Source organism: Zingiber officinale, chromosome 10B (genome assembly GCF_018446385.1).
Source record: "Zingiber officinale cultivar Zhangliang chromosome 10B, Zo_v1.1, whole genome shotgun sequence".
NCBI lineage: Eukaryota > Viridiplantae > Streptophyta > Magnoliopsida > Zingiberales > Zingiberaceae > Zingiber > Zingiber officinale.
This window is the reverse complement of record NC_056005.1, coordinates 22,754,126-22,769,294: the sequence shown is the minus strand read 5'-3', so window position 1 is coordinate 22,769,294 and position 15,169 is coordinate 22,754,126. Positions and strand designations below refer to the sequence as shown.

The 15,169-nt window shown below is 35.4% G+C and overlaps 1 protein-coding gene across 1 annotated transcript; it reads left to right on the top strand.

The window, feature by feature from the left end:
• Positions 1-14,456: 14,456 nt before the first annotated feature.
• On the top strand, positions 14,457-15,169 carry LOC122029885 (glycine-rich cell wall structural protein-like). Its single transcript, XM_042589024.1, has 2 exons — positions 14,457-14,602; positions 14,716-15,169. Exons 1-2 carry the CDS (start codon positions 14,506-14,508, stop codon positions 14,955-14,957), a joined length of 339 nt encoding a protein of 112 aa, XP_042444958.1. The 5' UTR covers positions 14,457-14,505; the 3' UTR covers positions 14,958-15,169.

Here is a 15,169-nt window from a genome sequence, read left to right as displayed (position 1 = left end):
GATGGAGTCTTCCACGATTAAATGACTATGTTTAATAGATGGATAGATGGGGATGAAAGTTAAATACTCTATGGATATGGAAATATGCATGATGGTGGATATAATAGATGGAATGAATACGGAGGATATAAAATATGATCCATTGACATCCCTAACATGGAGGCCTCTACTAATCGCCACATCAGCCACCATCATTACTCATCTATTTAAGATAAGGTCTAGATTAGATAACATCACAATAACAGGACAAATCAGAATTTTTTTTTCAAAAAATAATTCTATAACTGATGGGTTCATAAAACATTCCTTGTTGAACCAGTGGTCGAGAAGTTAATAGGTTAATGCTTATATTATTAAGTTAATGTTCAAGAGTTAGTGGATTTATATTTAAGTTGTTTTAAATTATGTATTATTTGTTCATCAATAATTTCACTGTCTTTTTTATGTTTAAACTTCCCAATTATTATTATCATATGATTACACAAAATTATATTTTATTTTTATTAACATTCCGACTAATTAATCAAGCTATAAATCCTAATGTGGTTAACAAAGATCCCAACTGCATCACATTTTACAACAAAAAATGAGAAGGCCTAATCAAGTAAATCAAAACCCAAGGCACATTTTATACCAGTTCCAAAGTCCAACATCTCAAGTTTGTCATTTCACTAAAGGAAAATGTCCTATAGTACATCACAATTGGGAATTGAACCATGGATTCTTGAGAGACTATATAGATGCCCTATCGCTGCACCATAACTCGGGATGACAATGTAAAAAAATAATGCAACAACTATTCAAAAATTCAGTCAATCAACAAATGTGCCACAATTTTTTTGGTAATCTAAATATCTAGTTCTTTGAATCGATTAATGATTGAGGTGACTAGTTCATTCTCACATAAATTTCCTTAGATGTTTGATTAATCGTTTGGAAAGTCTAACCGATGCATCATAGCATGGGACATGCGCCTATATATATATATATATATATATATATATATATATATATATATATATATATATATATATATATAGCGGCCATTTTAATGAGTTCTTGAGGTTAGATTGAGAGTATAGTGGGTTCATCAATTGTTGAATTAATGGCTCCACTGTGAAGATGGACATGTAGTGTAAATTCATTTCTGTGCATATTTACTAGACAAAGAACTATGATATCACTCGTTCATCCAATGTTACAAATACTGGGAGTTTTTATGGAAACTAATTCAGTATTCGATGTTGGTTTATTTATCGCAATTCCTTTGCCTCAATTGTCAGCTATAGGGGTAGAGATTTGCTTGAGATTAGCTAGCTCGGCTTCTAGTAGATTGAGTCGAGTTTCTAAAACTGCAGCTCTTGTTTCAAGAAGCATGTTTTGTTGGAACCCCAAGGTTGTTTTGGTGTGATCAACAAGTTAAGTTAGGTCCTGTGTGTTTCTAACCTTGTGTCTAAGTGTCCAAGATCTTAGGAGCACAGGTAGTCAAGTGGAAGACGCAACCAGCAAGAAGGACGACACGCGGTGCATCCGAGGGACGAGGCGCTGCGGAAGAGTACACCGGCGGACGAGAAAGAAGCGTGCGGTGGTTCTGAGGGACGAAAGTCAGAGCGGAAGACTGCTCGAGGAGCAAGAGACGCAGCTAGTGAGAATGACGACATATGGTATGTCCGAGGGACGAAGACTGCGGATGAGTACGTCTGCCGGCTAGAAGGGGGGTTGAATAGCCTTGTAAAACAAAAACAAAAAACACCTTTCTCGAACTCTTAAACTAACACTTGTAAATTAAAGTAAGCAGAAAGTAAATCAAAAAAATGAGGCACACCGGGATTGACTTGGTTACAACCGGGGAGGTTGTTAATACAAGGAAGATGATCGTACTTAAAGAAACTCCTTCAGAAGAAGAAGCCTCGTACAACAATGAAGCACAAAGGAAAGAAGCTAAACTACAACTGAGAGTGCACAAGTGTTGGAATTACAATTTCTGAGTTGTTTTAAGCTTCTGGACCAAGGTTATATTTATAGCCTTGGTCAGGGCGCCTGAAAGGGTTCTGGGCGCCCTGGGGGGATAAAATTTTATCCCCCAACGTTTAGATCGTGTAAAAGGTGATCCAATCAAATATTGACTTCCGGGCGCCCAGAGTGGTTCCGGGCGCCCAGACCCATAAGTCAACTCCAGTTGACTTTTGGTCAGGGCCCTTTGCTCCGGTTCAACTTGCCTCGGTCTGGGTCCTTCTGCTCCGGCTCCACTCGCATGAGTGATCTCGACCATCCGGAAAAGGGCTCACCCGAACCCAACTTCCGGTCTTCTCGAGTGGGCTTCCGCTCCGGCTTCTCGTCCCTCGAAATCGCCGCATGTTTCCTTCTTGTTTGTCAGTGTACTCATCCGCAGTCTTCGTCCCTCAGACGCACCGCATGCCGTCTTTCTCGCTAGATGCGTCTCTTGCTCCTCGAGCAGTCTTCCGCTCTGGCTTTCGTCCCTCGGAACCACCGCACGCTTCCTTCTCATCTTCCAGTGTACTCTTCCGCAGCGCCTCGTCCCTCGGGCGCACCGCGTGCCGTCCTTCTCGCTGGCTGCGCCTTCCACTCGACTACCTGTGCTCCTAAGCTCCTGCACACTTAGACACAAGGTTAGAAACACATAGGACCTAATTTAACTTGTTGATCACACCAAAACAAACTTAGGGTTCCAACAATCTCCCCCTTTTTGGTGTGAGCAACCCAAGTTAAGATAGGGTAAAAACAGACATAAAATAAACTTAACTAAATTTGCAATTAAGTGCAAAAATAAAACAAGTTAAAATTTTTGGTCTACCTCCCTCTAGACTTATACTTTTCCTTCTCTCCCTTTGATTACATAAAAAAAAATGGGATTCTAAGAATAAATCTAAGGGTAAAAACCTAGAAAATTTTGAGATCCTTAAAAATTTTGCAATAATTTTCACATAAACAGTCTCTGAAAAAAAATTTTAAGAAAATTTTAAGAAAAGTTTCTTAGTGAAATTATAAGTTAAAAAAATCTAACTTAGACAGCTTTGCAAAAATATTTTTTGAAAATTTTTCTAAAAAATTTAAGCAGAAATTTTCAATTTCAGAACTACTTTTAACTTAGGCAAAAAATATCTTCTGAAAATTTTTCTAAGTATAAAACTATTTTGAAAAAAAATGTTTGAAAAACTTTAAAAGCATTAATTAATTCTAATTTTAATGCTTTGACAAAAAGTCAATTAAACATTTATTTCAATATTTTGGCTTCCAGGTCATGGCGAGGCACTAGGCCTTCTTGGTTATTGGAGCAACAATCACTTCCTTAGACAAAGCCTCATAAAGAATTTCAATGTTTAATTTTCTCGTTGAAAAGCTCTAAGTCTAATCAATAGTTTAATTTAAACATGACTTAGGAACCCAATATAGGTTCTAACTTACTGGATTGATTAAAAATTTCTTAGGGACATATTTTCTAGAGATATTCCTTATTTGCCCCTAGTGATATCTATAATACCAATTCAAATTTTTAAATTTTCTAAAATTAGATGAGCATGCATGGGTTTTCAAATTATCTATTTGAATTTTCAGATTTTTATTTTCTGATTTCAATTTCTCATTTTTTAATTTTGATTTGTCTAGTTCTTCTAAGGGATAGGACTTAGCTAGAATTACTTTTAAATTTCTATTTTCATTTTCTAATTTGTAGCAATCTTTTGTTAAAAGTTTAACGAACTTAAACATTTTGTCGGGAGAAAGAGATCGTACCTGACTTACCTTGTCGATCTCGTTGTCCGTTTCTCCCCCTGAACTGCTGCTTTCTTCCGAAGTGGCTCCCCCTTCATCGATGCTTTCGATGCTCATTTCGGAAGAGCTTGACTCGCAGTCATCGTCTTGATGACTTGCCATTAGAGCAAGTCCGGAGAATGCCTCGACTTCCGACTCTGACGACGTATTGTCCCACTTCGCCTTTAGGGCCTTTCGCTTTTGGATGAGCTTCTTACTCTTCTCCTTGTCCTTGTTCTTCAGCTTGGGCAGTTGTCCTTAACGTGCCCTTGTTCGTCGCAGTGGTAACAGCGGATCATCCTTTTCTTTTTCCCCTACAGATGGTTAGTAGATCTAGATTTACAAAGTTTCGTGAATCTTCTTACCATCATTACCATTTCCTCGTCGTCGAGAGAAGATTCCGACTCAGGTTCGTCTCTCGAAGCTTTGAGGGTGACGTTGTTCTTGGGCTCCTTCGAACCTACACATCTTGATTCGTGCACTTCAAAAGTCGAGAAAAATTCTTCTAATGAAATTTTTTCTAAATCTTTGGAAATGTAAATGGCATCTACTAGTGATGCCCATTTTGAATTTCTCAGAAACGAATTTAACGTGTACCTTAGCGAATCTCGGTTACTTACCTTTTCTCCAAGATTCGACAGTCCGGTGATGATCTCTTTGATTCTTGAGTGCAGATGTGTGACTGTCTCATCGTCCCCAAGTCGCAGGCTGATGAGCTGAATGCATAGCAAATCTCATCTAGCAAGCTTGGCTTCGGAAGTTCCTTCGTGCAGCTCGAGGAATTTCTCCCAAAGTTCCTTCGTAGAGTTGTAGTTATTGATTCGATTGACTTCTTGTGGCGGAAGAACGCTTAACAGATGGTATTCTGCTTTGTCGTTCGCCACGTAATCAACCTGCTCCTTTTTTGTCCATTGATGTATTTCCTTGTCCTCTGGAGCTACAAATCCAAGTTTCATTGTTAAAACTAATTCAAACTCTGTGGGCGAAATCCTCTTCGTATTTCGGTGGGTGAATGCTTGGTCCGACCAACTCGTTGCTTCGTTTGGCGGTTAGTCCTCCTTAAGCGCCTTTGCTCTGATACCAATTGTTGGAACCCCAAGGTTGTTTTGGTGTGATCAACAAGTTAAGTTAGGTCCTGTGTGTTTCCCCTCCCAAGGCGCCCGAAACCCTTCCAGGCGCCCCGACCAAGGCTATAAATATAGCCTTGGTCCAGAAGCTTAAAACAACTCAGAAATTGTAATTCCAACACTTGTGCACTCTCAGTTGTAGTTTAGCTTCTTTCCTTTGTGCTTCATCATTGTACGAGGCTTCTCCACCTGAAGGAGTTTCTTTAAGTACGATCATCTTCCTTGTATTAACAACCTCTCCGGTTGTAACCAAGTCAATCTCGGCGTGCCTCATTTTTCTGATTTACTTTCTGCTTACTTTAATTTACAAGTGTTAGTTTAAGAGTTCAAGAAAGGTGATTTTTGTTTTTGTTTTTATTTTACAGGGCTATTCAACCCCCCTTCTAGCCAGCCGCAATTGTCCTACATGTTTCTTGTGCTCGCTCATATTGTTGAGTAGTAGGTATAAGGATGCTAAACGTTTATTGTAAGCATATGTTACAAATTTGTCTCCTGCAGAACTTACAAGTTCCTCTTTTGTCTATGGTAGGATAAAACCCACATAGGAAACAAGGAACATTATATGCTTCTATTTTTAGGGTCCATTCATGGAAACATTCTAGTAAGTCAGGTTTTAATAAAGTAGTCTGTGGTATGGACCGTGTAAACATAAGGTTCAAGTCCTCTTATTGTTCTATTAAGTCCTCAATTTCTAGATGGAATGTCTCACTATGGATTATGTATTTTTCTGCCAGGGTATAAAGGGTGTTTAGGAATGAGTTGACGAGTCTATAATAAGAGGAAGTAGTTATTTCTTCCATGTCCTCTACAGAAACAATAAAGTAGATGAAAGAGGTATCAGACACATCCTCTTTTATTTCTATTAAATCTAAATTAGTACAGGAGACTAATTTAACCTCTCTTGTATATAACTTTTTTCTATTTGGACATGCAGAAGAGAGATGTCCTGGTTCATTACATGCAAAAATAAATTATAGTATTGACATATGTTTTCTTTAGTTTAAATCTCCTAACGTGTTTATTTTTATTTAAATTAGGCTTATTTTCCTTACTTTTTCTTAAATAGTAGGCTTTTCTAGGCTTGAATTTGGGTTTAGGTTGAATGGCCAGCTTGGCCGGCCTTCTTATCTATTTGTACTTATGTTGGTTCAATACATATTATTGCAGAGTATATATTTGACAACATAAACCATATTGTTAATTTTTATGTTGTTTTTGTATTTGTATATATGTACATTTTTCCTTATGTATGGAAATGATATGTTGGATTTAAACTCCTATGTTATCATTGGGGTGTTATTTTAAAGTCTGACCAGGATTTGTGAATTTCTTTGTCTAAGTCTACTGGTAATTTTTTAAAAAGTATTTTGCCTAATTCCGGATTACAATAATTTTCTGAGACTGCATTAAGTGCTAGGAAATCATTATAGAAAGGTTTGATCCAGTTTCAACTAAATAGTTGAAGTTGTTCTAAGTCTCTTATTGCTTCCCTTTGTCATATATCTAATCCTGTATTAGCATCTTTGGCTTTTAAAAGTCTATGGATGGTATAACAAAAGTTTAAGATGTTATTTACCTGAGCTACTATACAAGCTATTTCTTCTAAAAATTTTACTTTGTAGACTTCCCATGCAGCTCTAGTTACATCACCTAAGTAATTTTCTCCTATACGCATCATGACTTCACCCATTTCTATGTCAAGTTCATATCTGGCTTGGTAATATTTGTTGAAAAAGATAATCCATTGTTCTAGATAGGTATCATACATCTGGGGGTCATCACACTCATCTATATTTAGAAGTACTATTTTTTCCAAAGTAAGTAATTTTTTATTACCTTCTTTTCCCTATAATTCGAAGTAAGGGATTATTATTTGTATATGGAGTTATTTCTTTTCTTGGTGGGTGGTCATGCCCATAATCTGTAGTTCTTATAGAACTTTCTAGATACTAGATTATTAGTGGCCTAGATGTGGCAGATGTAATTGTAGATTCTGTTGAGTTCATGAGGTTTAATTTGTTAGGTTGTTTTCTAGCAATGATATTTTGTTCTTCATCAAAGTATAATTCCAAGTCATTGTTAAGCTTTTGCTGTTGTTGCTTCTCAAATTCTTCAAGGTCATTTATTTCTTTTAGGGTTAGATAAGTTATCATTTCTGCTAGCATGTATAAAAATTCATCTAAATCATCAAAAAAAACCTTGTTGTGGCTCTTGCTGAAACATACAATTCATATCATTGTTTGATATAAGAGTCAGTTAGTTATTTGTTGGTGTTTCTTTCCTAGTTGTAACATTTGTCTAGTTTGTTCAAGTTCTAGGAAAGTTTCATCTTCTATTTATTCTATATACATTAAGTTGAAATTTTCATTTTCTTCATTTTATGAAGTTGATGGTTTATAGTCACTAAACCTAACAGTCAGGGCATCGTGCAGATCTTTATACATAATTGAATTTATCTGTAGGAAGAAGACTTTGTGCTTGATTTACAAGACTGATATTCTAGTCAGACAAGAAATCTCTTAGTTTTAGGAAATAAATTTCTTTTGTTGTAAGAGATTCAATGATGTTATTACTTTGTATCTTAAAACTATTATTTATTTGAGTCATAGTTTTTCCCAAGAAGATTATGTCAATTTGCACATTATGTCTTTGGAATCTTCCATAGCCTTTGGCTTGGACTAAGATTTTAGTGTGCTTAATAAAATCTGGAATGGTCATATTGATGTTTGGGCAGAAATAGGTAATACCTAAGTTGTTGTTCATGTCTACTTCAATAAGTCCTATGACTGCTTTTGCATCATCTAAAAATCTAGTGTTGTATAGTACTAGGAAGACTTTGGCTCCTATGATCTTTCTCGTTAAGCCTCTAAGGTCAAATACAATTAATCCTAGATGTATATAATTATGTCTTCATTGTAGAAGTTCTCTTGCTGAATTTTCAGTCATAAGATTCAGTCTTTCTTTTCCTCCATTTGGAAGATGAAGCAGTTGTGTTCTATGATAACGATAGAGTGATGTAGTAAAGGATAATATTCCTTTATTATATAATCTCCTAAGATGTAGTAAATTAAGTTGTTCATTTAAGAAAGTTGTTATGTTTCTTTCTACATTTATCAGATCTTCTAATAGATAAGTTGAAATACTACGCCATCTAGTTATGATATTGTCTAACCAGGAAGTCGTATTTGACTTCGTTTGTCTTCTTACTATCTGTGAGGGGCCTGTGAATGGCTCAGTCTGTATTTGTGCTAAATTCATTGTGTTTCTTGGTATAAGTTAAGAAGGAATAAGTTATAGGGTGCCTTATAGGGATAATATTTCATGTAGATAGTTTACTTAAGTCCTTTGTTAAAGTTTTTATACTTTCTCTCCACTCGGTAGCTTTAGTGATTTTCTGAATTTGTGTTTCAACTTAAAGTAGTTTATTTTCTAGTAAAATGAGTCAGTGGTGTAATGATGCTAGAAGGGTTGGGTATAGTATTATTTTGTTGAATTAACACTTAGTCTCCTTGTCCAATTAACTCAATCATACAATAGTCGTTCTCTTGGGTTTTTGAAAATTCCAAGGCTTCTTCATAATACGTATTTTCAAAGTTTAGTTTGTTCATTTATATTTGATCTCCTCAAGTGTAGTATGTATATTCTTCAATTCGTCTATTCTTTGAGTTTTATGTATTTCAATTAGTTCTTTAATCTAAAGTAAAATAGTTTTAGACTAGAGCTCAAAATATTTAGATTGAACTCCCTAATTTTTAGGTTTATTTCCGTGATCAGTTTTAAAAGGCTTAAGATTTCTTTCTTAGTAGGAATACTAAGTAAATTGAGTTAGCTAAATCTTCTATTCAACGAGCCTTGAGCATCTTTTAAGAAATCAATATTTCTTTTTAAATCACTTAGTATTTGTGTTTGTTGATTTAAAGTGATAGATTTTTTCCAATAGGATCTTAGTTTGACTTTGTTGAGACTCTAAGTTGGTTCCTAAAGTAAGTAGTAGGTCAGTGATTGTATTTAAGTGTTCACTATCAATATGAAGACAATAATTATGTGTTCTAGATCTAAAATAACAACCGTGTTTATGTTGATCTAGAGTAATAAGTTTTTGAGCTAGGACTTGAAGAGCTAGATCTAAAAAATCTAATTTCTAAAAGTCCGAAAAGTCCTTAGAATTAGAAGTCATTCATGAAGGTCCAAAGATATTATAGCTCTAATACTAATTTTTCAAGCTTTTAGTACCTCTTGTGAACAGTGAATGTGAATAGTAATTGTAAACAATAATCTTAAACAGTGATTTTGAGCAATAATTACTAAAAACTAGAATATTTTCCTTATTTTTCTCTTATTATTAGTTATGTCTTATTGCTCAAGTTTTACCTTGACTTTTATGGGTCTTATAACGAGCTTTCAGTAGCTCTTGCTGCTCAACTTAGTCAGCACATGTTTTACAAGCTTAAACCACAAGACAATTTCTAACTTTTGAAGACAAAGAGACGAAAAGAGAGCCTTTTTATTAAGTTGCCATAGGAATTTTATAGGAAATCATACAAACTAGGAAATTGAAAGCATACAAGCTAACTTGGCTAATTACATACTTACTTATCTAGTTACAGACTTACATAAGGAAATTACAACGACATTACAGGAGATACTTACAAAAAAAACTAGAAACACACTTTCACTCTTGCACACTTCTTTGATGCCTTCAGCATTTGTAGAAGAGAGGTATTTATAGAAGGAGAGGTAGAGTTTACTTTGGGGTGAAGAAAGATGAGGTGTTTGCTTTAGGAAGAGTTGGGGGGGGGGGGCAATTTTAATGGACATGAGGTATCAGGAAAATGGAGAATGAAGTGAGATAGTGGAGAATAAAGTTTCTATCCGTGAGTAAAGTTGTCTATTACTGGGTAATGTTGTCAGTGGAAAATAATGCTTCATATCGTCATGGCTTACGTTTTTGGTATCCAGACGTCATTGCTTATGCCATCTTCAGGGTTCTAGCATATTATCCAAGTTTTGTTCTCCAATAGAGTCTAGTAACAGGTCTCTAGAGTTGGTGGTCTGGACCTGAGTATCATCTCTTTTCTGGGCCTCTAAATATGCTGTAGCACATCTGGCTAAGCTGGCCATTTTCTTTCCTATCCATTTTGCATTTTTCTTTCTATAATGTTGGTACAGAGTCTTGTGTTGAGTAGTAAAGTTGAAAGGAAAAAAATTGTGTACCCATATCTGTGGGATAATAGATCTTCTCTATATATATTTCACCAGCTAGAAGATATTCTGAGGGGTTATAATCTTGATTCCAGAATCAATTGTTTCCCTGGACAGAAACTCGCTAGTGCTTAGTCAACAGGTGTTGTCCATTTTAGATATGGCTTAGAAGGATATTCTGATATGTCTAACTAGATTTCATTCATTTCATGAATATCTATTTTAATCAGGTGTCTAGCTAGCATAATTTTTAAATCTATCCATTCTGGAGGAGAACTATCAAAGATACATATGACAAAAGTTTCTTCTTAAGGGTTTGAACCAAGATATCACCTAATTTCTTAGGATAGTCTTTTACAAAGTCCAAATCATGAACCCAAAGTTTATGTAAAAGTCCATAGTCCATTAGAGTAAAGGGGGTAATTAATTTTCCTCAAAAGTTTTGCGGAACATATTTTTCATAATCAATATACCCTTAAACCAAGATATCACCTAATTTCTTAGGATAGTCTTTTACAAAGTCCAAATCATGAACCCAAAGTTTATGTAAAAGTCCATAGTCCATTAGAGTAAAGGGGGTAATTAATTTTCCTCGAAAGTTTTGCGGAACATATTTTTCATAATCAATATTTGTTCTTCTAAAAGAGTAAAGTAATTAGCATGGACAACCATAATTCATGGTTTGGTCACATGTTTTGGAAAGTTTTTGACGCTTAAGTTTATAGCTGAACTTGGCTTCATAGACTATGGTCATACATTATGGTGGACTTGTATGTAGGATTTTGAGTAACTCACATAAGTCCAGAAAAGTTTGAAATATTGATTTTTCTACGAATGTCTTCAAGAATGTTGTTGGGGAAGCCCAATATTATAGATTTTAAAGTTTGTTATCCTGATGTACTAGCCACTTTGACTTTAAGTTGTGCTAAAGTCAGGCAATTGGGCCTATGGATTAGGCTTGAAGGTTATTTGTCCATTGTTTTAGGCTCAGGTTCAACAACGATTTGGGCATATGTTTTATCTGTCTGAATAGTTGCCATTGGGAATTTTTTTCTCTATGTTTAGTAAAGTACTGATGAAATAGTTAGGGCCTAGGTTGGCCTTGGCAGAAGTGAAAGCTTCTTTAAGAGAGTAAAAGCCTTTGTAAGAGAGATGTTCACATCCTTGTATTGCTAGGTTGACTTCATCCCAATCATGGTAGACTCCAACTTGTGATTCAGAAAAGACTATGTAATAAGAGAATTTCTTGCCCATCGTTCTTTGTATTATTGTCAAAAAGTGCATTGATCACCGTAATTTTGTAACTAAAACTTCCTAGTATTGTAGGGATGCTCCAGATGTTGTCAAGTAGGTAATTTTGTATATGGTCAAGTTTTTCTTATGATGGGAAGTGTAACTGGTCCTTATATTGTGTGAATTGTTGTAAGTCTTGGTTGCCAAACCTCATGATTTTTGTGGCAAAAGTTCATACCTTCTTTTATCTATCCATAATCCTGAAATATGTAGTGAAGTTTAATGTAAAAGTCTAGATAAAGTATTTTCTAGAGAATTGTTTATTCCATTAATATGCTCCCAATTGATTTTTAATTCTTTGTTTATAATTGTGTCCGTAAATTTAAGTCATCTTTTGGTGCTTAGAGTTTTTCTTAATCCGTTTGTTTGCTGGCTGTATTTTACAATTGCTTCATAGTTAGTTCCAATGATAATTTCTTTCTTATTGCAAATAAAAAGCATGAATGAATCAAGGCAAATGTCTTTTCTCTTTATATTTTCCAAAAGCATATCCATATAAAGCTTTTGTGGTTTTAGGATCATATTTTAAGGTTTTTCTGAATAATACTCCCCCATCCTAATTCACATCTATCTGTTTCTATCACCAAGTAATCAGTGTCTAGTGGAAGTGTTAAGAATGGAATACTTTTAACCATTGATTTGATTCGTCTCACTAGTTCCATATATTGTTGTTTAAAATGTTTCTATCCTATGTTTGATGTCTTATTGTATAATAGTCCACTAGTTTTTTCTATATTTTTTAGATATTGTCGGGTATAATTTAGAAGTCCTAAGAAAGCTCTAAGTGTCTTTATGTCTTCCATTTTTTCTGGGAAAGTCAAGATTTTGGAAATAATATGAGGTTAAAGTGAAATTTTTCCCTGTCCGATTTCTGCTCCTAGAAATTCAATATGTTTAGTGGCTAGTTTCATCTTTTTGTGGGATACCATATTTTTCAAATAGGTTAAAGATCATATGGAGATGAGAGTAATATTCCTATTTTGTTTTTGAGAAAACTAAGAAGTTGTCAATATACACATACGTGAATAAAGAGGTATCTCTAAATATATCATCCATTTTTCTTTGGAAGCTTGGAGGTGTTACCTTAAGTTCAAATAGCATGACTAACCATTCAAAGTGTCATTCTGGACATGAGAAGGTCGCCCATTCTATAGAATCAAGATGCATCTCAACTTGTTAAAATCCTGATTTTATATCGAATTTTGAGTACCATTTTAAGTTTTGCATTTTGTTTAGAAGTTGGCCTTTATCATGTATCTTATATTCATTCGTCTTTTTGACAATTATCATTATCCTAAACTGTCCATATTTTTGTTTAGATCCTTTATTTACTATAAATGCTGAACTTTTATGTCTAGAAGTAGATCTTTGGATTGCTCCGAGAGCTAGTAATTGTTTGATATACATTGTGCATTCTTCTACTTCCCAATTGGTGTATCTTAAGTCTTGGGTTTTTATAGTAAGGTCTGACTTTATTATTACTAATTTGCAGTAGATCTTATCTCGTTACCAATATTTGGCAAGATTCTCGCCTATGACTTATAATTTTTCTAATCATGATATCAAAGAATCTAAGTCTAGTTGTGTCTTTATTAAGTGTAGTAAATATCTGGGAGAAAGTAAATCATTTTGAAGGTTTAAATTTGAGTTACTAGAATTTTCTATAAAAGTTTCTTTTTTTATAAAGGCTTGTTCAAACCAAATATTGTTAGTTTTTCTATAGTTCATGAAATGTCAATGCACATGATAATTTCTTCGTTAATAAACAGGAACCTTTATATGAAATCTTATTTATACAGTGACATGTATCATTATCAATATTAGAGATGGATGTTGAAGGTATATCCTTATAAGACATGGTGGAAATAGAGGTAGGTCTTTGGGTTGTAAGGGTACCACCACGCTTCCGGATGGTAGAAAGATGGTCAGAAACAATTGGAGATACAATAAGAGTAGAGAGAAGAATAGCATAGTCTTTTGTAAGGAACAATTATGAAGAAACAAATAGCTGCAAGGACTAAACTGGGATATTCATTCAAAATTGCGAGGGACATTAAGTGGTCATCAACTGAATGATCCCTTTGATTCATTTGGAGTTACTTAGAACCATCTATGCATTCAGATGGTTTCTTCCTACCAAGCTCGACAAGGGTAGTGTTTTAATTTCTTGCAAATGAATTATGGAAATTCTGGCATTGCTTGATAAGTCTCAAGCCATGTGACCCATCCTACTTGTGCAGTTCGATCAAACTAATTGGACCGCCCAACCTAACGAAAGTATCCACTCGATCAGTTTCTCTAATCTACTGACCAATCTGAATGAGAGCGAAGGGTAAACTGAAATGGTTAAAATGGATTTATTGATTGACTGAACTTGCGAATATGTGAAACTTTTACTCTTATTTAATTTTTTTTGTTTTTTTTTTTAAATCGACTAAGTTAGCTAGTTATGGTAGTCGAGCAGTCAGGTAGATGGGGCTAGGCTGATTGGGGTAAGGTGGATTCACAAGGTGCTTGGCTTGCGTAGGTTGATGGATATACTAAATATAGAAACTATTCTTTTTATCAAATCTCAATACTAAATAAATATTGAAGCGTCAAACCTAAACTCTCACTCTAATTTGCAATCCTGCTTCATCAGATTGCAGGATTCTCTTCGAGTACTGGTGACTTCAATTTGATTTGGAGTCATCTTCCCAACTGTGCACTGTTAATGCTCGAACCACACATTGATGGCCTCTCTAGATTCAGATCTCACACGCGAACTATATCCTGCAATGAATGAAATGCATGTGGTTTTAACGATCAGTACTTCAGTAGTTTTGTGTTATAAATGTGTTTCCTTCAAACTGTATCGTGCTACAGAATAATATGCCTTTACTTGTGTGTGTGAGAGAGAGGAGAAAGGATAAGGTCGATAATTAATAACCACTAGCTAACCCCCAACTGCACGTCGCCAGTGCTGTTGAAACGAAGCATCATTCATGCATGCATGCAGGCAAGTATGGCCTCTCTTTAATAATACGAGTCTTATCCTGACTTCTGAAGCTTATAAATAGGGTGCTGCAAGGGAAGGCTTTACGAATCAAAAGGTTTTCCGTCCTAATTAAACATGGCTTCCAAGTCTAGCTTTCTTGTGTTCGGTTTGCTCCTAATCCTAGCCACCCTCTTGCTTGTGACAACAGCTAGAGAACTTGCTGAGAAAACTGGTACTTATATTAATTTATCTTGACGTACTGTTCGACTCTACCTACATTCACATCTAACCGCAGCACTACTTTGTTCTTCAAACATTATACGCAACATTGCGGCATGCATGCAGATTCTAAAGATCAGGTGAATCCTGAGGATCGTGGCCATGGCGGTGGCGGCTATGGCTATCCGGGACACGGTGGTGGCTACCCTGGACATGGTGGTGGCGGAGGTGGCTACCCTGGACACGGTGGTGGTGGAGGCTACTGCCGTTGGGGGTGTTGCCGCCGTGGTTATTATGGTGGCTGCCGATGCTGCTCTTTCCCTGGAGAGGTTCCTGACGCTGAGTATAAAGTCAAACCAGGAAATTAAATAATCGATAAATCAGTTAATTAATGCTTTCCATACGTAGTTCGTGCATATATGCATGGCGTACTTATTGTTGGAGTGTCGTGCTTTGTAGTAATTGTCTAGATGTGCAATAAAGAGGGAGAATACATCGTAGTATATCCCCCTTGGGCTGATGGAGTTGTTCGGGACTTTTATGATCAAATTAATCAATCCACCCTTTGTGTCGACTCTTA